This window comes from Stenella coeruleoalba (genome assembly GCF_951394435.1).
Source record: "Stenella coeruleoalba genome assembly, chromosome: 12".
NCBI lineage: Eukaryota > Metazoa > Chordata > Mammalia > Artiodactyla > Delphinidae > Stenella > Stenella coeruleoalba.
The window spans coordinates 54,767,197-54,794,672 of NC_137158.1; the positions used below are offsets into that span (position 1 = coordinate 54,767,197).

General features: G+C 37.5%; 1 protein-coding gene across 1 annotated transcript; it reads left to right on the top strand.

The window, feature by feature from the left end:
- The first annotated feature begins 11,221 nt into the window (after positions 1–11,221).
- HINT3 (histidine triad nucleotide binding protein 3) lies at positions 11,222–26,901 on the top strand. The gene is made up of 5 exons (XM_079938839.1): positions 11,222–11,560; positions 18,705–18,822; positions 22,237–22,306; positions 24,209–24,335; positions 26,427–26,901. The coding sequence occupies exons 1-5, from the start codon at positions 11,360–11,362 to the stop codon at positions 26,457–26,459; spliced, it is 549 nt and encodes a 182-aa protein (XP_079794965.1). The 5' UTR covers positions 11,222–11,359; the 3' UTR covers positions 26,460–26,901.
- The last annotated feature ends 575 nt before the right edge of the window (positions 26,902–27,476 follow it).

Genomic DNA, 27,476 nt, shown 5'->3' on the forward strand with positions numbered 1-27,476 from the left:
GGGACACCCTGAACTAGTGTGAGAAGTAGTATTGGCCTTCATTTGATTTCCCTTTCCTTAAATCCTTTTAAAGTTTTAGAGGCATATGAAACAGGACTAATGAAAGAAGTACTTTCCTTTCGAGGAAGGCATTAAGAATCTCTTAAACCAGAAAGGGAAGCTGAGATTCATGTTCTTCTTAGGATGCCTAACCTATTTTTACCAATATAATCAGATAAAGAAAGGTACGGAGGTCAGAAACCAAAGGAAGTTCCAGAAACTAAACAGCTGTACTGGCCCTTTGTTCAAGTATTAAAAGTATCTTTGACTACTTCCTTCTGCCCAATCAGGTCACTCACTCCTCATTCAGGGTAAGCCCTAACCTCAGAGCGTCGCATCTTCCTACCTCCTTGCCTATGACCATTATCCATAGTGATCTGCCAACAAAAGGTATCTTAACTGAAAAAGTGAGACTTTACAACTCACACCGAAATCTAAAATCCTACTGCCTCCACCCTTCTACTTCAGATCTCTAGTGGTTCAGAATAAAAACCAGAGACCCCCTGGTATGGTCAAGCAAGCATCCAAATGGTGTTTTTTGATAGAATATCTTTGGAGACCTATTTATTTTCTACATCAGTGCTGCTCAACAGAACATTCTACTCTGATAGAACTGTTCCATGAATGTGTGTTGTCCTTTACGGTCGCCACTAGCTTACCATACTGGTGTTGAACACTTGAAATGTGACTTGGATGACTGAGGAGCTGAATTTTTTATTTAATTCACTTAATTTTACTAATTTTATTTAATATTAAAGTATTTAAGTTTAGCCACATGTGGCCAGTGGCTGCCATATTGAACAGCACAGCTTGAGATCAAGATTTGGCACGGCCAAATCGTTATGTCATCAGCAATGAACTCAGACTGTTACTCCCTCGCCACAGAGAACCTTTAGTTCTCAGTACTTTGATTTGTCCCTGCCATTATGGATCCTTACAAAACGTGGTACCACCTAAAGTAACAGTGTGTCTCACTGCTTAGGTCATCAACTAACAAAAAGACCAGAGGGTTCAGTTCCCTGATTACACTGAAAACTTAGATCTCTATAGCATTACTGATCCTCATCTTTAATGAAAAATAACGAAAAACCTCTCCCAGTGCCCAGGCCTTGTCTCAAATAAACATTTCCTGCCTTGGCCATCAGTATGTGTTTTGTTGCCATACTGGACATTCTACTGCCATGGCAGTCCTATAGGAGCCATACCCCTCACCAGGCACCCATCCACAATCACAATGAACCACAGGAAGGAAAAACAATGTATTCCTTATGCAGAATTGTGCAACCAGTTTCAGAATCATCAAGGATTAATGAACTGCCCAAAATGCCTCAAACAGTTCTATTCAGTGACCAATCTTCCTTATTAAGCTTGCCAGCTGGGATGCCCAATGGCCCCCTGCACACCCAGAGAACCTGCCTGCCTGTGGAGAAAGTTTTCAATATCAGCCTGTTGGAATGAAGGGCGATCAAAAGGCATAAGAAAAGAGACGATTAGATAATCTTGGTGTCCTATTTCCCTATCAACAAGAGCCCATCACTTCATCAACCACTCCACTTCTAGGGTTACAAAAAGTCACCTTGATCTAGCTTAATATAACTCTGAGGTTACACTGAGGAATATGCTAAACAAGAAACACTCACATTCAACAAACTTTGATGATAAGGCATGTCTTCTCATGTCTCTGCAGCTAAAAAATCCTCCTTACCTTGACATATTTTGAAAACATGGGAATTCAGCCTTTAATCCCCACAGCAGTCCATGGTTTAACCACAATCTCTACAGGCTGATGGATCAAACAGTACAGAGGGAATTCAGTAAAAGACAAACACTTCCTCCCCTATATCCCCAGAGGTAACAACCACAAAAGTTCCTTGTGTTTCCTTCTAGGGCATTTCTACGCATATATCCTTATTTATATCTTCTTCATATAAACAGAAGCATACTATGCACACTGTTCTTTAGTTTGTCTTTCTGATTTAACAATATACTATGAACATCATTTTTTATCGATATAGGTAGACTTACCTCATTATTCATTGCATGGATCTGTCATTGTTTAAACAGTTCTTCACTAATGGATTTTTTTTGGCTATTACAAATAATTCTTAGTGAACATCCTTGTGTATAGAACTTTGTGCATTATGAATTTGTATATTTGTAAGATAACTTTTAGCAGTGAGTCAGAGTATATGCACTTTTTATATTAAAAGATAATATTAATTACTCCTCCCTAAAAGTTATACTAGTTTACACCAACTGTGTATGAGTATGCCAGTTAGTTACCTCACACTCTCACTAATATTGGTTATACTGATCTCTTTTTAATCTTTGCTGAATGTTATCTTAAGTTTCATATTCTAATCATGAATGATGTTGAACATCTTCCCACATGCATTGGCCAGATTTGTGTCTTTTTTCCTGAATATTTTGTCTGAGTCCTTTATCCATTTTTCAATTGAGTTATTCCTCATCTTACTGATTTGTAAGATTTCTTTAGTATACTCACAAAATTAGCCCTTTGTCATAAACATGACAAAATATAGCAAATATTTTGCTCAGTTTATATTTTTGAAATACATGCATTTTTAATACATGAGAAGTTAATTACAATTTCTTTGTAGTCATATTCATCATTCACTTCTGATAAAATTTCTGGACCATAATTTTTTAGATCAAGTCAAGTTTATTCAGCATGATTTTCACTCTTTATTTAAACCTCTCCCAATAGAATGTATTAACACACCCTCACTTTATCTAAAATGCATCCTCTTGCTTATTCTATGCTTAATTACACCATCCCTCATACTTCAGAACATTTAGAAGAACCTCCTCCAAGGTCAACTTCACTTTTCACTGGCCTGTAATCATCCCATTAACACATGTCAACATCTTCAGGAAAGGCCTTGGGACAAGATCTGAATATCCATCTAAAGTACCATCCTCCAGTGAGTTAGCTAGAGCTGAGCAAGATTGATGGACGACTTCTAAATCTCCAAACCCTGCAACAACACCTTGCTGAGCAATAAATGATGTATTAACAATAATAATATGAAGAGGAGAATGAGGAAGACAGGGAACATTTATTTATCATGACTTTCACCCTCCTTTTTATATGCATTTATCATATTTGATCCTCAAATCGAATATAGTTTAATTATTATCTCTGTGTTAGAGATGAGTAAACTGATTCTTCAGGTTAGGTAACTTGCCTGAAGTCACAGAGTTCATGAGGGTTAAAGCCAGGATATCTATAGTTATGACTGACCCCAGAGCTGAGCTCTTAACCACAACAGTATGCTGACCATTGTGTAGTCTCTACAACATCTCCACCACAAGGCTACCCACACTCTGCTTAACCACCTCAGGCACCAAGATCCATACTTTTCCACTCTGGAAAGACAGCTCTTTAATGGCTGGGAGGTCCTCTGTAGCTAACGAGGTCTTACGCATCCCTATAGCCCCAGTGCTTGGCAGGGTGCACGGCACCTAGGAGTCCTTCGATAAATGTTTGTCAAGTCTAACTGAGCAAAGTGCATAACTAAAGGAAATGAACTCCAGAGAATTTGAATTTGCCCAACATTGCACAGCTAAGCAGAAGAACTTGGGAATAAAACAAAGGTTCTGGATTCCTGGCTCTCCTCCCCTCCCTGCTATACAGTGCTTAGTCACAAATTTACAAGCATTATTCTTAAGACTGAGGCAGGAAGAAATGATCCTTCCTCTAGCTGCTCAAGTTCTGTCCTTTGGGTCTTAGGGGTATTAAGTAAAGACTGAGGAAGAGATTTCTGGGGGGTAGGGTGGTGGTGGTGGGGTGTGTGCGGATGCTTCCTGGGAAACGAATTCCTTCATTTTCAGATCTCTTGGTTACCGGCATTCTGAAAAGCATAGACTGAAGGGAAGTTCCAGGGCCTCAGGGCTAATTTAGGGCATTGAAAGTGAGTCACATTCTGTTTCCACATGTGAAATCTGGAAAATAGCTCAGAAGACCATTCAAGGAAGATCAAACTATCCAGTGAGCCTGCACTTTTGTGATAAGGTTGAAAGAGTGCAAAGGGATATGATAAACTGGATTCCCCAGTTCTAACTCATTGTGTTGATTTTGGAAGAAAGATTAAATCAGGCAGAAAAATCAAGGACATTTTATGTGGAGCATTTTTTATAAAATAATAATCTAGGCAAGTGTGTGGTACTGTGTAAGCATAAAGTAAATGTCAACTAGATCCTGGAACCTCCACTTATCAGCAAGTTATCAATACTTAAACTCTCTGTGCCTCAGGTTCCTCATCTGTAAAATGAAAGCAATACTACCTTCCTCAAAGAGATGTTAGAATTAAATGGATTAATATACGTAAAATGTCATTATACTATTCAATATATACATTTACTTGTTAGAGATGTGCTTTTTTCTTTTCCCTTCAACATTGTTTCTAAGATTCTTCCATGTTGTTATTGCTGCTATATTTCATTTGTGTGTGGGGTTAATATTCTTCTGTGTGAATGTACGAATGCACCACTATTTAATCCATTCTCCTGTCAGTGCACAGAGTTGCCTGCAGTTTTGTCTGGCTCTAACCATTGTCCTGAGGCCCATGAGAAAGAGCTTCACTGGGATGGAACAGCTGGTCCACGGAGTATGTATTTGGCTTTACAAGATAACCCCTCAATGTTTCACAAAGTGATTGTACCATTTACATGCCTATTAGAATATTCTGTCCAACATCTGATATTGTTAGATTTCTTAGTTTTTGCCAGTTTCAAGAATGTGCAATGTTATTTCATTGTAGTTCTAATTTGTATTTCCCTATTAATGAGGGTGAGCATCTGTTAATGTATTTCTTAGCCATTTATCTTTTCTCCTTTGTGAGATGTCTATTCACGTCTAATGCCTACTTCTTCTAGTCTGTCTTCTGGGAAGCGGTCACACAAAATCCTTGCTGTTACTACCTTAAGAATAATAGACATTAGTCAGTCTGTTAATCCCATCTACCTTTGATGAGGAGGACAAATAGATAACATGATGGTATCAGAGGTCCTCAGGCCCTACAAGGGTATTTTCTCAAGCATCTCCCTTAAGTGGACAATATCTAGGGAGAGAGGTGAAAAATGTTTGTGTTTTGCTTTGCAGATTTAGGCATGTATTGGCACTTATTAATTTGATTATGTGATTTTTTTTTTTTAGAAGCAGCATCAAGCAGTTTATTTGTAATAATATTGGATTGGCCAAAAAGTTCATTCAGGTTTTTCAAAACCCAAATGAACTTCTTGGCCAATCCAAATAGTAAATATTTATTGAGCGCTTATGCATCAGGTACTATCCTAAGCACTTTACATATATTATCTCAATTAATCTTTACAATAACTTGTGATGGTCATGAGATAAGTACTCTATTATTATTTCCCAATTGAGGAAACAGAAGCCCTGAAAAATTAATGACTTACCTAAGGTGGAATCACTACTAAATGGTAGAAATTGAGGGAGTCTGACTCCCCAGCCCATGTCTTTAACCAATTAGATAACCATAGGTGATAGCAAGTTTGTTGGCAGTACAGCAAAAATAGAGGGAGGGCATGGTGGGTGCCCAGAAGCAATTCTGGGAAATGATGGGCTTTTGGGGTTTATGCTGGGTAGGGTTTGGGAAGTGAAGGTAGGAATGCAACAGAAAGCATTGAAGAAAGATCAAGAACAGAAATTACTAAGAAGTCAGGAAGTTGCTGGGACAGGTGCTTTCAGAGGTGTGAAGAGTCACTAAAGTTTAGGTTTTCAGGGCATCTGGGTAAATGTCAAGCTAGGATTTTGCCACAGGAATGAGTTCTGCTAAAGAGGAATGGAGGCAAAGGGCACTGGAATCCCTTTGTGTGATTGAGAAGCTATGAATCATGGATGCTGAGGTTGTCTGAGATAACGCGGGAGTCTGGCGGCATTTGTGGGCCAGGTCCTGAAGCTCTCTGTGAATCTGGGGGAGTGACCAAGAAGCTGGTGCACGATGTGATTATGCTTCATGCTATAGCATGATACTCGAAAGGGCGCAGAGGGTGGGGAGTTGCATACAGGTGGGAATGGGATCACCTGGACTGGCAGTTAGAAGCTAGAGAACGCCAACACTGCTTCCAAATCTCTCTCAGCATGTTGGAAGGTGGGGAGAAAAAGTAGTTTTTGTTTGTCGATGCTCAAGGGAAGTGATATCCTTGGGGGAATGCCAGGTTTCAGTTAAGGCAAGAAGGTGAAGGTATGGTTCTGTGAGGAAGCTGAGGATACAGATTAGGGTGCTTACAAATAAACTGTGGCTTTTAAAGTGGAAAGAGATTCAGAGGTCAGAGATGGAAAAACGTTAGGGGAAAAAGAAGCATAAGACGCTTTGGGTATCAGTTAAGAAAACTAAAAAAAAATTTTTAACAAGAAAAAGAATGAATGGTGAAGATGAGATTTATTGGCCTTGAGATTATGAAAAAATACAGGTGTGAATTTGACAAGAAAATTTACATTAACTTCAAGATGATGGAGGTGGGCTGATTTACATGGTAGCTGTTTTCTGTTGATTTGAGGGAGAAAAGAAGTGCCTCTGGTCTGGTTCTACTAAAGGTCTGGATCCCTCTATCATCCACCAACTAAATGATCGTGAGTAGGCTGATTCATCTTCCTACGTCTCATTTTCTCCATTTCTACAATAGGGGTAATAAAATCTACTTCTCTGATTTGTTATGAGAATCAAATTAACTTACATATATGAAAGTGCCTTAGAAAATTGCAAAATGCCAGACAAAGGTAAGGTGTTAGTCACATCAAACTTTGTTTATGCTGAATTCTTTATCAGAAATGCAAAGTCTAAGTGTAATCTTATTTCTGATAAAAGTAGAAATTACTTTCAATGCTTTGAAGACATGGCTTTCAGGAAAGTATTATGAAAAAAAGCAGAAGTGTCTGCATTATACTCTGTAGGTAAGTAAACAAGATAACTTACCAGGGAAACAGCAGGAATGGGAAAGTTGCTATAAGGAGATGGGATTTTTTTTTTCTTTTATCATTCTCTCCATTACAAATAATTTACACAGTTTCCACTTCAGAACAACACATCAGGACTTCCCTTAAAGTACTTCAGCAAAGCTCAAACAGTCACAAGTCGGGACTCTGGGCCACTTGCCAGTATTTCTTCCAAGAGAGCTCTAAATAAGGCAGTTTAATAATCGGAAACTGGAAATTTCCCTCCTTTCCCACACACAAGCACTCCTTCCTCCCCTTCTTTTGCCTGTTAGACATTTCACTCACTCCAACAGATGGAGGCCAAAATTATGCAGTACTTAGTACCAAGCAACAGCCACTCTAGCCTTAAGTATTTCCTTTTATACTGTTTTTCTCAAGGAGAGGGAAGTGTGTCCACGCTTTTTTTTCACCTTCAGAAAAATCTAAAATTCTTGAGACACTAGTGAAACAGCAAAAAGTTACTCCTATTTACTAAATATAAGCCAGAGAAGGTTTTTGTATTTGTGTTCAGGAAATTTCTATTTAGGATGTGGAAAAGGGGTGTTACTGATGAGATGGTACTTTATGAGATTAAGACAAACTCACCAACACACTTTCCTATCCTCACTGCAAAATGGACTAAATACTGCACTGTATCAGACATATGGTTGTAGTAGCTCCACTGTCTGTCTCTCCCCCAAACACCAAGAAATCTGCCTAAAAATGCTTCATGGATCTTGACATCAGGGTTGAACAACTCAAAAATTTATGGAATGAGATTATTTATGAAATAGAGAATGATTAAAGGAAATGAAGTTTATTTGGAATTCTGAATTTTAAAAATCTGTTAAAATGTTTTCCTTATGACAAAAGTACTATATTTTCATTGTTGAAGACGTAAAATATACAGAAAAACCAAAAAAAAGAAAAACATCAAGACATAATTTACCCATCCAGAGATCACAATGCAAATATATTTGGTATCTATTCTTTCAGGTATCTTTCTTACAAATTCATATGTATATATTTTTTTCTTTTTTTTCACATATGTATATTTAATAAACATGACTCACACTAGACGTATCTGAACACATGTACACGTCAAAGTACCATTATTTAAGAGCACAGGTTCCCATTAGACTGCTTGGGTTGGGGTCTCTGCTCTGTCACTGACTAATGGGATGATATTGGGCTGCATGAGATCACCAAAGGAGTGAGTATAGCTAAAGAGAAGAGTAGTATCAAATTGTATATGTTAAATATGTACAGCTTTTTATGTGTGAGTGGGAGGGAGAGAGAGAAGGAGGGACAGAAAAACCTAGGACCAAAGCCCATTAGTGATGAGAGAGGTTTGGAAGAAGTGGAAGCAGCCAAGGAGACTGCAGAAGGAACAACCAATCAAGTAGGAGGAAATCTGAAAGTGTGGTGTGCTGGAAAACAAGAGGAAAAAAATGTTTTATCAAGAGGAAGATAATAATCAACTTTTGCTGAAAAGATGAGCACTGAGAAGAGACAATTAGATTTGGTGACATGGGGGTCATTGGTCAACTTGACAGCATAGTTTGGACGGGATGATGGCAGTGAAAGCTTGATGGGAGACAGTGTGAGAGGAGAGGGGGAGAGGGATTCGGAAGAGTATAGTCAACTTTTGGGGGGGAGTTTGGTTGCAAAGGAGAGCAGAGAAATGGATCAGTAAGCGATACGGAAAGCACAGACAAATAAAGGCTTGTTTTAGTATGGTATGATGTTCAGAGTTGGCTCTTAATAAATGTTTGCTAGTGATAACAGTAATGTGACTTACATTCATATTGTATATTATTTTCAATATTGGTTATTTTTATTGAAGTGTAGGTAATTTACAAGGTGTTGGTTTCAAGTGTGCAGCAGAGTGTTTCAGATATATATATATATATATATCTCAGGGAAAGATAAAAAACTTAGCCCATGTCTTCACAGATGGTAAGTTGTACAGCTGTCTAACTCCAGAGCCTGCTCTGAAGCAGGGTTGCTACTGGCCCATATGGTGCCCTTTTGAAATTAGAAAAGAGCACTCCATTTCACAAATAAAATTTAAAATTAGTTTACTGTCACACAACGCAAATTGCTATTCCTCAGGGGAGCTATCCAGAACCCCACCTGGTAGCAGCTCTGTCTGTGCACACACAGTGCCTGTATTTTTGCCTGTTCCCACACCAGGACATATACTCCAGACAATTTTAAATACTTTGTTTTGCTCCTCCCACTTCCATGGTAGGGAACTATATCAAGTCCAAGGTTTGGGAATGGGAAGCAAGTTTTTGAAAGTAACAGGTAAGTGAGCGAAGCAATCGCAGGTATCACCAGGGACATCGTCAGGACAGGTGCGCCTCCCCCTATGTCCACAGCAGCACTATTCACAACAGCCAAGACACGGAACAACCTAAATGTTCATTGACAGATGAATGAATAAAGAAGATATGGTACATATATACAATAGAATACTACTCAGCCATAAAAAAGAATGAAATAATGACATTTGCAGCAACATGGATGCAACTAGAGATGATCATACTAAGTAATTCAGAAAGAGAAAGACAAATACTATATGATATCACTTATATGTGGAATCTAAAATCTGACACAAAGAACTTATCTACAAAACAGGAACAGACTTACAGACATAGAGAACAGACTTGCGGTTGCCAAGTGGGAGAGGGGTGGATTGGGAGTTCTGGATTAGCAGATGCAAACTATTATAAAGAGAATGGATAAACAAGGTCCTACTGTAGAGCACAGGAAACTATATTCAATTTCCTGTGACAAACTATAATGGAAAAGAATATGAAAAAGAATGTACATACATGCATAACTGCATCACTGTGCTGTGCAGCAGAAATTAACACAACATTGTAAATCAACTATACTTCAATAAAATAAGTTTAAAAAAACAAAAATGCTTCATTTCAGGAAGATTCATAGAAAGGGCTTTTTGACAAGTACAAGTTTCTGATAACTTTCAAATCATACCGCTGAACTGGGTAAACCAGATGGCTCTATAAAACTATTAATTACATGAGATTGAGTAAACTGATGGATATGGTTATAATTTTTCGGTCTCACCTGAGATATTACTGGCTTTTATTCTGTGTTCTCCAGATACAAGGAAACCCTTCCCCTCAAGCTAATTACGATTTGTAGCAGTTTGGTAAATTACACCCCTAAGTAGAATTGAAACATTTATATTTTCTCTCTACCCGAACCCTCCAGAAATTGGAAACTCAGAGGTTCCCAGAAACTTTATCCGATAAATAAGGAAGGCCACCTCCAAACAAATGCAAGAGTTTCAAGGTATTTTGGGGGGAACCTCAAAAAGGGAGGAATTCATCCAAATCTGTTAGGCAAAATCTGTGATAATCCCTTGGCATGGCTTTCCTGGCCCTGAGAGGCCTTTTAAAAGTTTAGTCTGAGACCCCTAAGAGTCCAAGCACCTGAGTTGGTAACACACGGTTTTTACCTGAGTTGGTAACACACGGTTTTTACCTGAGTGGCAGAAAACTCAAGGAGGAAAACTAGTTAGAAGGATATCGCAGTGATCCAGGTGAGGCATAATGAGCCACTGGCAGTAAAGTTCCGGAATATTTCAGACTATAAACTACAAGATGCCGCATTACCTGTGTATGAAGAATGAGATAAAGCGCAATGTTTTGATCTAGCTGGTGCTGTTAACAACAATTAAAGACAGATGGGAAATTCAGTTTCACATTTTGAGCTTAGCACCTAAAATTATCATGGCTGAAAATGCGTACACAAAGGATCAACTATGATCTTGCTGAAAACAAAGTTCTAGATATTTTGTTCTTTCTCTTAAAACCTACGAATTCGTAACCTTAAAAAATTAAACTTTAAAAACTTTTTTTTAAGACATCGTTATACACTCTTGGGGCACCTTACATTACAGGATTCAGGGAAACGACGTTCACTACAGTCAACAGGTTCCATTCCGCCCCGAGGACACGGCGCTCCCGTGACGTCACCGCGACGTGGGGCGCGAGCCTGCGTTTTGGCGGAAGTCCTGCGTAGTTACCAACGAGACGCAGAGGGAGGGGCAACTGCCGCGGCCGACCACTCTTCCGTGTAGCGTCCTCGCACGTCCCCTAGTGGCAGCCGGCGTGCAAGCGAGCCTCTGGCTTTGAGGCTCCGCAGCTTGTCAGTCGCCTTGGATTTGGCGTGGCCCGGGATCAGCGAGCGTGCCCAACTCCCTATCCGCCCCAACGCCAGGCGAGGGGCGACGCCTCGAGGTAAAATCTAGGAGGTGCGGGAGGCTAACTCTGCGTAGGCCCTGTTGAGAATCCTGAGGCTCTCGGCGGCGCAGAAGCGGAGGCGATGGCGGAGGAGCAGGAATGTGATTTCAAGAAGTCATGTGCCGACTCTGAGGCAGCGGCGGCTGCAGAACCTCTGGGATCCCCTTCGGAGACCACCGCCGTCGCCGCAGAGTCGCCGGAGCTCGAGAACTACAGTAGCAAGTGCGTGTTCTGCCGGATCGCGGCGCAGCAGGATCCCAGCACTGAACTCCTGTACTGTGAGGTTGGCGGTGACGCGCGACCGGGGACCCGATCGCTCCTGGGGGCTCCGCGAGGGGACCTCGCTGATGTGGATCGGGTGGGGAGGGTCCTGATAAATGGGGCTGGGGGAGGCTGGGTGTCCTAGTGTTAATAACAGACTTGCTTCTCTAGGTGCAGGGAGTGTCAGCCACCTCTTTGCTATTCTAAGGGGAGAAAATGTAGTGGTAAAGTCTCTCTGCAGCTGCCGAGGTACTTTGTGGACAATAGCATGTATGGCCTCTGATTTTATTAAAAGGACCCCCCTCCCCCCGCCTTTCTAGACACTGCTTTTACATTCCGCACTCTTAATACTGGTACTGAAGAGAAACCAGTAGAAAATAGATAATGGTAATTGTGAAAACCTATTTGTTAGATTGACCGAAAATAGGCTGGCAGGAGTGGGTCCGAGGTCAAACTATTACTTAATAGATTCTGATTTCCACTAAAGGGTCCACTTCCTTAGAAGTGTTATCAGTTAGGATATGTGGACATTTTCAGAGCATTAAGACTTTGTCCAGATATTTTAAAACAGATGATCTGGTAGGCACTTTCTTCCACCAGCTCGACTTGCCTTTAAAGAAACATACTTTTTTTTTTTTTTTTTTTTTGCGGTACGCGGGCCTCTCACTGCTGTGGCCTCTCCCGTTGCGGAGTACAGGCTCCGGACGCGCAGGCCCAGCAGCCGTGGCCTACGGGCCCAGCCGCTCCGCGGCACGCGGGATCCTCCCGGACCAGGGCACGAGCCCGTGTCCCTTGCATCGGCAGGCCGACCCCCAACCACTGCGCCACCAGGGAAGCCCAAGAAACATCTTTTGAAAGAATCAGCTCCAAAGATTCTGGGCTTCTTTGTGGTTTTTTGTAGTAATCATTCATTCATTTGTTAAAAGTAAATTGACGTCCTTCTAAGCACTGTTGGAGATTCATTGGTGAGCAAGGTAAAGGATAGTCCCTGTCTGGATTTTATAATCTAAAGGGACAGAAGAGGCAGCTGATAAGAGTGCCCTGTTGTATGATGAGATGGTTTTACCACCTGCAGTATTTTGCAGGGCTCGTGCGAGGAGCACCTGGCCCAGATTTGAAGGGATAGGGAAGGCTTTCCAGAGGAAGTGAGACACGAAAAAGTAAGTAGGCATTGGTCAGGTGAGGAGGAGAGAAGATGCCCCTGGTAAAGAGTACCTTCAGAGGTTTGGTTTCTGCCACAGGAGAACAGAAATTCAGTCTAACTGGAGCATGGAGTTTGAGGGGATGAGTGGTGAAAGGTGAAGCTAGAGAGGTAGACAAGGGGCCAAGTTATTAAGGCTACTGTAATTCATGTTAAGGAGTTTTGGCTTTATTTGAAGAGTGAAGGGAAGCTCTACAGTGTTTAATGCTACTGTTAATGCTGGGTTGGAAGAAAGGGGTTGAGAAGTTACATGAAAGGGTTTGATCTTTGAAAGATTATCTGACACCATTGTGGAGAATGATTTAGAGAGGACCAGCCTGGAGGCATGGAGATCAGTTATGAGGCTGTTGAAGTTATCCAGCCTGATGATGGCCTGAAATAAGATGTAGTAGTGGGAATGAAGAAAAGTCAATCAATTTAAGGATATTTAGGAGTCTGACACTGCACAGTTGTGCATCTCTAGCTCAGATTATAGAAACTGTCAGCTTACAGATGGAAATTGAAAAGAGGGAAATTAATGAGATCACCTAGGAAGTATATGTAGAGTAAGAAGTGAAGGGGCCCCTACAAGAGAGAGGCAGAGGAAGAGGACCTGAAAGGAGGAGAGAGAAACAGAGGGAAAACTAGGAAAGCTAAGGGGAGGGAGTATGTTAGGAAGATAGGAATTGGCAGCAACATCAGCCTTCCCTAATCCTCGAATCTGGGTTAGGTGACTCTCCAGTATGCCTGCAGAGAGGGCAACTTAGATCAGAACTGGTTTTGTCCCCAGAGTGATGGTCATTGACCTTGAGGAGAGCAACTGCAGTGCAGTGGTGAGGCAGAAGGCAGATTGTAGTTGATAAGAACCTGAAGGATAAAAAATTGAAGACAGCAAATACAGACGACTTTTGAAGGAAGTTTGGCAGTCTTGGGGAGAAGGGAAAAGGTAAGGTAACTACAGGAGGAGATGGAGTTAACAGAAAGCTTTTTAAAACAGTGAAGACTTTGGTGTGTTTAAATCCCGATGGGAAGGTACCAATGGAGAGAGGTTTAAAATGGCCCACGGGAAAAAAAAAAAAAAAAAAATGGCCCACGGTGGTAGAGCTTTGTCCCTGAGAAAGAGAAACTCAGTCACTCATCCATTACTCAGTATTTGAATGAGTGCCTTCTGTGTGTCAGGCACTGTTGGAGGCATTAGGATATAGCAGTAAATAAAATGTGCAACAATCCCTGTCTTCATGGAGCTTACTCACAGGAAATAGTAAGCAACATAATAAGTAAAATATAGAGAATGCATATTGATACATAGTTCAGAATATTGCTACATAGTTCATTAGATGGGAATGAAAAAAGAGAAAAGGGATGCAAATTTTAAATTTTTAGTCAGGAAAAGCTGCACTAAGAAGGTGGCATTTGAATGAAGCCCTGAAGGAGGTGAAGGAGGAAAGTATATGGTTTACTCTTTATATATAAAGTACAGCTATGCCATATAGGACATGAGAGATACACAATATATTTGTGATATTAACATATCATGGGAGGGCAATTAGGAAAAAGTCTAAAAATGTTCCTTAGGAGGGTGATAATGAGAAAAGTTTAAGAAACGCTGTTATAATCAAACAATGGCCATAATTCCAACTTTAAGAAAGTCATCCATTTCTTTTTTTCAAATAAATTTATTTATTTATTTTTGGCTGAGTTGGGTCTTTGTTGTTGCGCGTGGGCTTTTCTGTAGTTGTGGCAAGCGGGGGCTACTCTTCGTTGTGGTGCGTGGGCTTCTCATTGCCGTGGCTTCTCTTGTTGTGGAGCACGGGCGCTAGGCGCACGGGCTTCTGTAGTTGTGGCTCGCGGGCTCTAGAGTGCAGGCTCAGTAGTTGGGGCACACGGGCTTAGTTGTTCCACAGCATGTGGGATCTTCCCGGGCCAGGGCTCGAACCCGTGTCCCCTGCATTGGCAGGCGGATTCTTAACCACTGCGCCACCAGGGAAGCCTGAAGGTCATCCATTTCTGAGGAAAAGTATATGAAAACCCTAATGACACACCATTTTTTTAAGGGGTAGATAAGGGAATATCGGTAGTTTTATCTTTCTGTTTAAGCAACTGTCATTTACTGAACAGGTTTTGCAGGCTTACTATTGATATGTGTTACTTGGAGGTCAAAGATGAACATGGCATGTCCTACCCTTGAGAAGCTTGCCTATGATCTGAATTGACGTGAAAAATTCTCTTTTAGTGGGTATCACTAGGTATAGGTAGTCAAAATTCTGTATTTTAAAGTCACTTGAAATTATCTTTTCTTTGTGTAATTATGCTACCAACATGACAAATAGTTAGGTTCACTCATTTCTGTTTGTTTTCCATTGTTAAGGACTACTTTTTTTTTTTTGAGTCCAAAAATGTATCGTAAATATTCACATGCTTTTAAAATCAAAATTGTAAAGCAAAGTACATTTGAAGTCTAGTATCCATTCTCTTGTTACCTCTACCCTGTTCCTCTTTCCCCGTAACAAACCTTTAAAAAATATTTTTGGTTTATCTTTCCTTTGTGAGTAGATATGTATGCGTGTGTTTATATTTATACTCTGCCTTCTTACACAAAAGATAGCTTAACCTTGTTCCATGCTTTTTCTTTTTTACCTTAGCAATTTATTCCAGAAATGATTTCATAAGTGTATAAAGATCTTCCTCATTCCTTTTTATAACTACACAATACTCCACTGTATGGATTTACTGTAATTTATTCAGCCAGTCTTAGTTGAATTTTATGGACAGTTGGGTTATTTTCAGTCTTTTGCTATCATAAATCATGCTGCAAAGAATAGCCTTGTAGAAATATTATTTCATATTTTTTGCCTCTTTATCTGTGGAATGGGAGGACAGTCTTTCTTTTATTTATTTTTTTTAATGAGTGATCTTTGGATAGCTTTCCTGTACGGGTTTGTAGTGGCTTTTTTTTTTTTTTAAGAAGATGTTGGGGGTAGTTTATTAATTAATTAATTTATTTTTGCTGTGTTGGGTCTTCGTTGCTGTGCGAGGGGTTTCTCTAGTTGTGGCAAGCGGGGGCCACTCTTCATTGCAGTGCGTGAGCCTCTCACTGTCGCAGCCTCTCTTGTTGCGGAGCACAGGCTCCAGATGCGCAGGCTCAGTAGTTGTGGCTCACAGGCCCAGTTGCTCCGTGGCATGTGGGATCTTCCCAGACCAGGGCTCGAACCCGTGTCCCCTGCATTAGCAGGCAGATTCTCAACCACTGTGCCACCAGGGAAGCCCCAGTCTTTCTTTTAAATGAAGAGTCTAAATACTGGCTAGATCAGTAGTAGCAATGAGAGACATCAGAGAGCCAGTTTCAGTATTTTAGAAAGCTTAATGGAAATCTAATTCAATCATTGATTGCATAGGCTAAATAAAACGTCATCGCTTTGCTTTTGACAGGAATTTTATCTGCTGGTGATGATGACAGTTATGTCAATTGGTAGATTTCTTTAATTAACGAGAATTGGGAAAGTAAAATATTCACACACGACATTTAGTAAACAGAACCTTTCAAAATAGGGTTTTGGGAGATGAAGACAGAACTGGGCATTTGGTTCATTCTTATGGCTGAGTCATGTATGACAGCAGATTTTTAAGAGCTTCTTTAATGTTTTTCTCCTGTTATCCTTTAGACTAGCATTTTGTAGTTCCATGAATCTAAAGAAGTGTTACTCCTGTTTTGAGGTAGAATTCAGCTATGTTATCTCAAAATAATTCTAATCGGGATGTATTCTGTACCAGAAAGAATTACCTCTGGATTTTTAAAAGTTAATGCCATAATTGAGGGGGAAATAAAGACATATAAAATTGTTGTGTTATGAATCAGTCTGGGAAGTACAATTTTGTTGTACTAGATTTGACCCCCGATACTAGTTGTTTCTCAGCTGGAAGCATTAAGTAAATAATGGAAAACTTTAAACATTCAAAAACATTGCTGTCTTATCCCTTTTGATCTTATCCCTTTCTAAAACATTCCATGGATACGTATATTTAAAGTTACTACTAGACGGGAAAACCATAATAAAAATGGAAATAATTGTCATGCTTGTTATTTTAGGGTTAGGGTTAGCTCTTGGGGTTCCCCAAGTCAACCAACCTTCTGGGACTATACACACACGTGTGTGTGTGTATATATAACACACATATATATACACATGTATACATATTTACGTAAATTTACACACACACACACACACACACACACCCCACCTGGTCTGAGTCTCTGTCCCTGAATTGCAGGAAACCCATCACTTTCCCCAGTATATCAGAAGATTTCCTCTTGGCGCTGGGGGGAGTATGCTGCATACATTATCCCTAGTCACCTCTCATGATTTTCTGTTTCTACTAAATTTTCTATCTTATCCTCAAACCTTTGTCTTGCATCAGCCGAAGAGAGTAACAGATTCTTTTCCTTTCATTTTCCTGATACATTAACGCAAAGCAACAGCTGCTATAGATTTTTCCTCAAAGTTTGGGGGCAATAGGATTCTCATACTCTTTAAACACAGCATAAATCCGTTTCTGTAGGCAGGCACCTCAATTCATTTCTTGTTTGTGTACTTTCCTCATAGCTCATGCTACATTCAGTTGATCACTGTTTACTTCAAGGTCTTAAAAGTTACAATTTCTCCCCCTCTCTATTCTCATCTTATAGGCAGGTTACACTCAATATCTGGAAAAGTAATGGAGATTTTTGTGTGGCTGTGCCTCCACATTTTGGCAGCTCTTGGTTGAAAGTATGTAAATGAGGACAGCAACAAAATCAATATTTAAGCAGTATTTTAATAGAGTGATATTGTGGACATTTTATAGAAGCCTTGAGATAGGAGAGGGACACAAAATACTGTATTTTTGCTGCCCTCCATTTCAGTCATGACTCTGCTGGGGGCTAAAGTAGACAAAAAGTCCCATTCACTGAATTGTGGTCTCACTGCAGGTCAATTTGTCAGTCACCTGAAGCTTAGATGAGCAGTATGGATACTGATAAGGAAGTTTGTGTTACAGTATGTACAATTGCCTTTCATCATTATTCTCACTGAAATCAAGATTATTGGCATGGATATGAGGCCCTTGTTCCAACTGAATTTTAGTTCTTGGAATGGAGAACTAGTGAGCAACAGTGCATTCTGGGAAACTATGCTTATTGATACTGATTTTATTTAATTTTGACTAATTTTTTAATATAAGATATTGAATAAGGTTATTTAGGGAATATAGATTTTTCTTTTGAAAAAACTTGAAACTCAAATGTTAATAGGTTGAAAGACTCCCTTTTTTGTTTCCTTTTCTTTTTTCCTTACATTAATGTGTGGAGTATAGAAACCAGAAAACTGATACCATACATGTAATGGACTGGACACATAACTTAGTACAGTATACTAGAGTTTGTTTCAGCATTTCAGAGTCTTTTTAATGCTATAAAGTGGCAAGTAAACATAAAGAAAAAGTATTTATTGTAAAAATGTTTAAAAATGTAACCCCTGGATATATAGATGCTAGATGATGTTATAAATGAAGAAAATGGCACTTTGGAAAAAAAGTAAATGTAAAAAAGAATTTATCAATCTTGCTATGATTTTGTGGTAGAACCTTTAAAAGTATGTATTAGGAGTAGAAAAACCTTAGGGTAGAGATGGAGAAATATATAATGAAATTAAAAAAAACTCTGGGATTATGGTAATGAAGTTTTAATGAACTTCATTCATAATTGTTTTCCGGAAATTGATTTTATATAAGTTTTTTTCTTCTCTGGAATAAATGAGCATCTCATGGAGGAAGCTAAAGCTTGTCTTTATGGACATAATGCATAATCACAAAACTGCCCAATGGAGATTAGTTGTAACATAAGCACCACTTCCCTATCAGACTGAGATTTATGTATGATGTTTAAGACATGCCAGAACAGCATTAGGAAATTCTTTTTAAAAATTCACTAACAAATGATATTTTCCTTTAGAATGAAGACCTAGTTTGCTTCAAAGATATCAAGCCAGCAGCACCTCATCATTATCTAGTGGTGCCAAAGGTGCATATTGGAAACTGCAGATATCTAAAGAAAGATCAGATAGAACTGGGTAAGTTGATGGCAGTATTCTTCATGGTTATATCATCGTGAACTGGCATCAGTGACGGCAGTGACAATTGAAAAGAAACAGTTTAGCCAGGTATCATGATAAAGGAGCATTATGGCTTTTTGAAACTTGCATTATGAAAAATTTCAAATATGTACAAAAATAAAGAAAATAGTATAATCTCCATGTATTTATCACCCAACTTCAACATTTATTAACTCATGGCCAATTTCTTTACATGTATTAACCTTCTCCCACAGTGGATTTTAAGCAAATATCAGACGCCATGTTATTTAATTTTTTAAATCTCTAAAAGATAATGCCTCTTTATGCTTTTTAAATAATGGCTTTCTTGATTCTGAAAGTGAAAGATAATATGAAAACTTATAAACAAATAGAATGGATAAAGAAGATGTGGTACATGTATACAATGGACTATTACTCAGCCATAAAAAGGAACGGAATTGTGCCATTTGCAGAGACGTGGATGGACCTAGAGACTGTCATACAGAGTGAAGTAAGTCAGTAAGAGAAAAACAAATAGCGTATAATATCACTTATATGCGGAATCTAGAAAAATGATACAGATGAACTTATTTGCAAAACAAAAATAGAGATGCACACATAGAGAACAAACGTATGGATACCAAGGGGGCAATGGGGAGGTGGAATGAGTTGGGAGATTAGGATTGACATATATACACTACTATGTATAAAATTGAAAACTAATGAGAACCTACTGTATATCACAGGGAACTCTACTCAGTGCTCTGTGGTAACCTAAATGGGAAGGAAATCCAAAAAAGAGGGAATATATGTATACATATAGCTGATTCACTTTGCTGTACAGCAGAAACTAACATAACATTGTAAAGCAACTATACTCCAATAAAAATTAATTTTGAAAAAGTTATAAACAAATAAGTTATAGTATGGCATATGAGTATATATTACCTGAGAGTGAGACCATATTGGTACCTGCCTTGTAGTTTCCTGCCTTGCAATTTCCTGTATAGATGAAGTAGGACCAAAGTTTAATTATGAGATTTTAGTGATGAACTTTTAGCCTCTGAAAAAGAGATTCTGAAATCTTGTCTCTTACAGGATTATCCTGTATTTTCCTATACATGATTTCTGTGACTTGTCAGCTACGGTTTACTAAGACATTGCTAAGTTTACTTCAAACCTGCTTCAATAGCCATTGTCATCAGGGTCTGGGATGTTTGGTCAATACTTTAAGGTAGCTGGCAAGATAGATAAGTTGGGCCAGATTTTTGAAGGTGACTAAGAAATCTCTTTGATGAAAACCTCGATATGTGGTTTATTAGTGTTTAGACTACTGAATTACCAGTTTTTAAACTGTTTTTTCGAGGTATTGTGAAATTCCTTAGTCATCTTCAGTTCTATCAGTATGTTTCATGCTCCTTCCAACAGACAGAGGCCAATATACGTGCAGTATTTAGTACTAGGCAACAGCCACCAGCCTTAAGTATTTCCTTTTATACTGTTTTTCTTAAGGAGGGAGAAATGTGTTTATGCTTGCTTTTCTTTTTCTAGTATTTCTTTTCTTGTTAAAAGTTTTTATAACAGTTGCAAATCAAATGTTACTAATTTTGAAGCAGCATGGTGGGTGTTTGGGATTTCATTATATGTACTGTTTTTACTGATTTTGTGTATATTTGAATATTTCCATAATAAAACTTTAAAAGTCCTTGAAATTAATATTTTTACACAGTCTATAAAGTTGGAAAAATAATAAACATATGGAAGAGCTTAATAATACTATCAAGCACTGTGACTATAATTGACATTAATAGAACTTCACCTAACTATAGAATATACATTTTGTTATGAGCACATGTTCACCAAGATAGTCCATATTCTGGACAATAAAATAAGTCTCAATACATTTCAGATGATCAAAATCTTATAAAATACATTGTCTGATGACCATGGAATTAAAATAAATAATAAAATCTAGAATAGCACTAAATATTTTTAAGTTAAAACACTTTTAAGTAACTTCTAAATAAATAGGTAAAAAAGACAGTATTTTGAACTGATTGGTAATAAAAATACAACATAACAAAATTTGTAGAATGTAGCTGAAGAAGTGCCTAGAGGGAAATTTATAGCTTTAAGTGCTTACATTAGAAAAGGAGGTACAAAACCAATGACCTAAGTTTCCAGTTTAGGATGCTAGAAAGAGGCAAGCAAATCAGATCAAAATAAAGTATGAAGAAGGAAATAGTAGAGTAGATATCAATGAAATAGGAAAGAGACAGTAGGTTTTGCTTCATGTATTTTGGATCTGATTTTAAGTGAATATGTAATTATGATTGTTATGTCTTCTCAATTATCCATTTTTATCATTGTAAAATGTTCCTTTTTATGTCTGGAAATACTTCTTGTGTCTTTTTTTTTTTTTTTTTTTTTCTTTGCGGTACGCGGGCTTCTCACTGTTGTGGCCTCTCCCATTGCGGAGCACAGGCTCCGGACGTGCAGGCTCAGTGGCCATGGCTCACGGACCCAGCCGCTCCGCGACTGGATCTTCCCAGACCTGGGCACGAACCCGTGTCCCCTGCATCGGCAGGCGGACTCTCAACCACTGCACCACGAGGGAAGCCCTTGGGAGTATTTTTAAAAGAAAACAAGATACAGTCTGGCTCGAAGTAACATGAGCTTTTTTTTTGACCTTGTGGTACTGGCCTTGTCATGGAAGCCTTCCCACTCAAGCCTGACTTAGAGAGGTAAACTGTTAGCAATGATTTTATAAGCCTCATTATAACAACTGCCCTCTGCAGATTCTCTCACTTCTTCTCTTTTCAAATGCTTGATTACACCATTCAGAAACAAAAGAGATCTAAAGTTTGGCATTGTGCTTTGAAGATCCTGGGTTACCAAAATTTTTTTAATGGGGAAGCATATTCCCACCTGAAGGCCATGAAACATTGAGACAATAAAGATGCTAAAGCAAATAAGAGTTTGGAAGCCAAAACAAAACATTTAGCTAGTCATGGCTGGGCCAACATAAAGGGATGTCATATTCCTAATTTGAGTTCAAAGACAAATTCAAAGTTTTCTTGTCCTCTTAACTCAAACAGTTTTTGTTTAATTACTTGGTTTCCTTACGATTAGAATTAGACCTCAGTAGGATCAGATGTCCTAAACAGTCACTTGGTAATATCCCTCAACAGCTGTTCAAAGTCAGCTTATGTGTGACAGTTTGTGATGGGTTGAACCTTCATTTCAGTTGTTGATAAGCAAATTTCTTCGTAACTTAGAGCTACTGGATGTCTTTAAATGTGTATCCATTTGATACGACTGTTTACTAGGACCCTAAAATTTCGGGTTAAAAACTAGGTAGTGAACTTAATGTCTCCTATAGTGTAATGTAGTTTCTTTACTGTTTTGTAGTTGAGAACATGGTAGCTGTTGGAAAAACCATTCTTGAAAGGAATAATTTCACTGACTTCAAAAATACGAGGTATGTATACTTCCAGATAGAAACCAATATATGCAGTTGGTTTTTCTGAAATGTTATTTCCTCAGGAAAACAAAAGTAGAGATGGCAGAATTCATGGTTTAAATGCAGTTTTCCTGAAAGTGAACATATTGTTCATTGGTAAATTTAATAAACAAAACTTTTTTTCACATCTCAACATCGTCTAATAATCACCACATTTAGTTTTGGACAGACAAGTATATTGAAGCAGTGGGTAGGTAAAATTAGTTGCTTAGTCCTCTTTGTTCAATATGTGCATTCCTATAAAATTGTGAGTAAATTGAATTTCCTTAGAAAAAATTTATTTTATATGATTTAAAAATATATTATTACCCTTCTAGCATGAAAGTAACTTGAATTTGTTGAACTGCACTCTGACATTAACCAAAGTTTGAGTAAAAGCATTCAATATTCAATTTGGTAACTGTTTTAATTAATCTATTTATTTTTTCTTTTTAAAAGATTTCGATTTTGCCTTGTATGATCAAAGTAGTACCAAGGCAAGTATAGTGATTACTTTGACACCTCTGAACTGGAATTCAGAGGCCTGAATTCTAATGCTATCAGTGTTACTGCTTCTACTGTAGTTGTACTGGCTGTGTTACTTTAGACAAGTCATTTAAACTCTCCAAGATAATACCTGCAGTGCCTACTTGTAGGCTAAAATGAGATTGAATGTGTGAAAATCCTGTGAAAACTATTATGAACTATATCCAAGGGTGATAATGACAAGGAACAGATGGTATTTGAGACCCTTTGGTCAAAACCAACACGTTCCCTTCCCAGTCATAGAAGTGCTCATTAGAAGAATGAACACTGGACTGGTTGTCAAGAGCCCTGAGTTTCAATTCTAGCTCTACCACTGCCTAACTTTGTGACCTTGAGAAGTCTCTTCAACTTTCTAGATCTTGGTTTCCCCATCTTTAAAATCTTTAAAATGAAAAGGTTGAGTGAACCCTTGAGTTACTTCTTGCTTTTAGATTACTTGATTCCATTATATGACTCCTGTTTCATAGAGGGAAAACCTAGTCTCCTTTTCTGGGTGGTGGTAGAGGCTTTTCAATATGTTACGGATCTGATTCCACAGTCTGTCCTGTCCTGCTGCATTATAGCACCTCTCCTTGCCTTCTTCCCACGTTCCCAGTCATTTTTAGTCTTTTTTAAAAATTGAGACTTACTTCTAGTTTGAACAGGCAAATATTTCTAGGCTTGAATTATTGTTACAGGTGTGCCTTGCTCCACTTACAAAGTAGACTTCCAAAACTGTGTGTAAATGGATTTTTAAGAGGTTAAATCATATTAAAAAATTTTTTTACCAAAGGAATTCTCTTGTAAATATTTTATAAAGCAAATAGTTATGAATAGTTATCATCTAACTTATTTTTAGTATTCAAGAAACTTAAGTGATGATAAAGTTTTTTTAGTGAGGGTAAGGAAATGACCACTTTATTAAAGGAGAAAGTGCGCCATCTACTGGCTATGTCTTGGAAAAAGGAATCCTACTTCTACTTCAGCGTTCAGTAATTTTAAGATTCACTGCAGAGACATCTTTTAGGAGAATTAAAGCTTAATATGATAAGAACTGAAGTAATAAGACATAATGCCAGCTCAGAATTCATAAGGGTTATACAGAGGCATAATATTCTGTGAAAACCTTTCTCAATGAAGAGTTTATCTTATTGTGAACTTCAACATGAAGATGAACTGTGTGAATACTCTCAAGTTCATAAAGAAAAACAGTGAAAGAGATGTTTGAGTGGCAATCTGTCTACCTTAGGTAACTTGTTTTGGATATATTTAATATTTATGTGTTTTAACCTGAAAATATAGTTTTAAACTGTTGTAGAACTAATTTGTCAATTATCTCTTACCTTGCTCTTTCAGAATGGGTTTCCATGTGCCACCATTCTGTTCCATTTCCCATTTGCACCTTCATGTTCTGGCACCAGCCGATCAGCTTAGCTTCTTATCAAAATTGGTTTATAGAGTGAATTCCTATTGGTTTATCACAGTAAGTGTTATTGTTATGATAGCAGCATACAAAAATATTTAAAATATTTGTCCTTTTTGTTGTAGTTTTTCTTTTCTTGGCAACAGTGGGCACTTACAGACTTGATCATCTGTTTTAACATTCTATTTGCACATATCTAAAATAATATTTTTAATTTGGGGTACTTTTCCAGGTCATCAAATCTGTAGGAAGCGATACTATGGCAAAGTCTCTCAATTGTAAGCAGAGGATATGATATAGAAGTTCATGGCATTAATAGTTCAGAATTCTGAATTGTGGCTCTATTAGTTACTTGAGTGACCATGTGCAAGTTACTTAAACTTTTTAAGGCCCAAGTTTTTTTATCTACTACTGACGTATAGGTAATAGTGCCTACATCTAGGGTTGATAAGAAGATTGATGAAATAATTAACATGTAAAGCACTTAAAACTGTACATTGCAGATAATGAGGGCTCAGTAAATGTTATCTGCTGCCTCTGTCATCATCAACCTCATTGCAGAAATTGATGCAAGTAGTAGCATCAGCTACTAGATTTGAAGTTGAAGCTTTGAGCCTAAAAAAATTGCAGAATTTTGCTTTACTAGGGCAAAAGTAGAATAGAATTCAACTGATTATTGGCTTGTAACCTGACAGTCAAGCTTTAGTTATTAAATGACTCTGTCCTTCCAGGGCCACTTGACTAGTAATATATGTTTCATGTGTCCATGATGATAAGGTGACCTATAGTTGCTATATCTGAAAAACCATCAAATTGCAAATTAAGTAATTACCATTAGTTAATGCAGATTATTATTATAGTCATAGTACAAAAGAAATGAAAAAGCAGTTGATTTCTAGAAACTTCATATTTCAAACTTATTATCTCTCTCCTCAACTTGTTGTCCATATATTTAAGGTATGTGGTGTATATATTTGAAATTAAAAAGTGGGATATTTTGTAGGAAGCTGGTGTGGTCTCTTAAAAAAATCAGTATGATAAAAAACAGATATTTTTTTCTTATTTGTATTTCTAAGTTTCTACACTACCTATGCTTTTATAGTAAAAAATAATTAGAAATACATTTTTATACTTTTTAAACTATATTTCCTTACATGATTTTTTAGTTGGGAAAAAAATTAATGAACAAAGTTATGAGATCTATTAATGGTTCGTCCTGGGAATCTGAACTCTTCTTAAATCTAGGTATTTAAGTATATATTATGAGACTGAAAAAATCAAGATAAAGATATTAACGTTTATTCTGAAATCTTACATAATTTTTCAGATATATGATGATTGAGAAAAGTATCTGAAATGATGTAACTAGAAGGCTTTAGTTTACTTTTTATTCTTTTTGTTTTCCTTATTTTTTTAGAGCAGTTTTAGGTTCACAGCAAAATTGAATGGAAAGTACACAGAGTTCCCGTATACCCTCTGTCCCCACATACTCGCAGTCTTCCCCACTGTCGACATCCTACACCACAGTGATACATTCGTTATAATCCATGAAACTACATTGACATGTTATTATCACTCAAAGTCCATAGTTTACATTAGGGTTCATTCTTGGTGTTGTACATTCTGTGGGTTTGGATGAATGTATAATGACATATATCCACAATTGTAGAGTCATGCAGAATAGTTTAACTGCCCTGAAAATCCTCTGTGCTCTGACTATTCATTTCTCCCTCCCCCTTAATCCCTGGTAACCACTGATCTTTTTAATGTCTCCAGTTTTGCCTTTTCCAGAATATCATGTAATTAGAATCATATTGTATGTAGCCTTTTCAGATTGGCTTCTTTCACTTAGTTAAATGCATTTCAGGTTCTTCCATGTCTTTAGTATTATATTTATTTTCCTTACTGAAACTATCTAACAAAAAGGCAATGTGGATAAAAATCTGCCTATTTATATATAGTATAGAATAAACACCTTTACTGTAGTTTGAAAACTGTTATGTTGAGAGTTTTTTGTAAGATATTTTTAGGAACAGAATATGTAGTATCCAGTTCTTCTGCTGTGGCTTATTATAATAGGGGTGCCAGTAGAATTATTTCATGTAGGCTATGATAACTAGAATAAAAAAATATGTTATTTTTCCATTACAGGCTGATTATTTGATTGACAAACTAAGAACATGAAAATGTCAACAGTGGAAGATTTTCCTAATTTTAGCTCAACATAAAATAATATTCTTGTCTCTTTGAAGTCTAATTACAATTGGGTTTTACGTGAAGCTATTACTGGGTAGTTTTAAATTGTTTCTTAATGTTTGTTTCCTGAAATCTGTGATATAGTTATATGAATATTTTGTCATTGACTTTGTTTTAGTGGTTCCTTGTCTAAGGTATAAGATACTATAGATAAAATCCCATCAAAACAAATTCTGTTAATCAAGAAGGGCTCTGTATTTTTTTTAAAGTTCAAACATTTTAATTTCTCAATAGTCAATTATAATAGTGATTTATTTATGAAGAATAAACTGGTATAACAATTACTTTGTTGGAGCCTTTATTATATGAAGGAGAAAGAGAAATTATTTCTTGATCTGTAATTTTACACACAAAATTTCAAAATAAACAGTACCGTACTACACAGTGATCTCTGATCTTATTGATGGAAAGAACTGTATATGTGTCACTTTTTACTCAGGTTTCAGATGCTGGCTTTCACTTCTTGAATCCTAGCATCTTTGTAATAAATTGATCCTGAAGCTATGTAATATATATAAAATAATTTCACTGTAACAGTGGGTTTGCTATAACAATCAATTTGGCTATCCAAGAGAATTCATTGTAATGGAATTTTACCTGTAAGAACGTAAATTGGGAAGAAACATAAGTGGTTACATTAATCTATTAAAACTGGCAGAAACTGTTGCTCTATGGCTTATTTATTATACCAAAGGAAAATTAGAATTAAAAAGTGGTTAGACCTGTCTTTTATCATGAAAAAGTCCTGATTTGAAAGTAGAGATAGATTGGATGAGAAAATTAATTTTAATAGCAACATTAATATATTGATAAATCATTTCATGAGACATATTTCTTTAGGAATTGTCTTTTGGTGCTAATCTACTAACAATAGTGAATGTGAATGAAAAATAAGTACTGAAAGCTAATCTTACATTGTGCCAGTGTATAACGGTACCATATACA

Bases quoted from the DNA above. Each gene is read 5' to 3' on its own strand.
- HINT3 (XM_079938839.1), top strand. From the start codon at position 11,360: ATGGCGGAGGAGCAGGAATGTGATTTCAAGAAGTCATGTGCCGACTCT. The intron at 18,823-22,236 runs GTAAGTTGATGG...ACTGTTTTGTAG, and splicing joins GAAAGATCAGATAGAACTGG to TTGAGAACATGGTAGCTGTT. The intron at 22,307-24,208 runs GTATGTATACTT...TTGCTCTTTCAG, and splicing joins ACTGACTTCAAAAATACGAG to AATGGGTTTCCATGTGCCAC.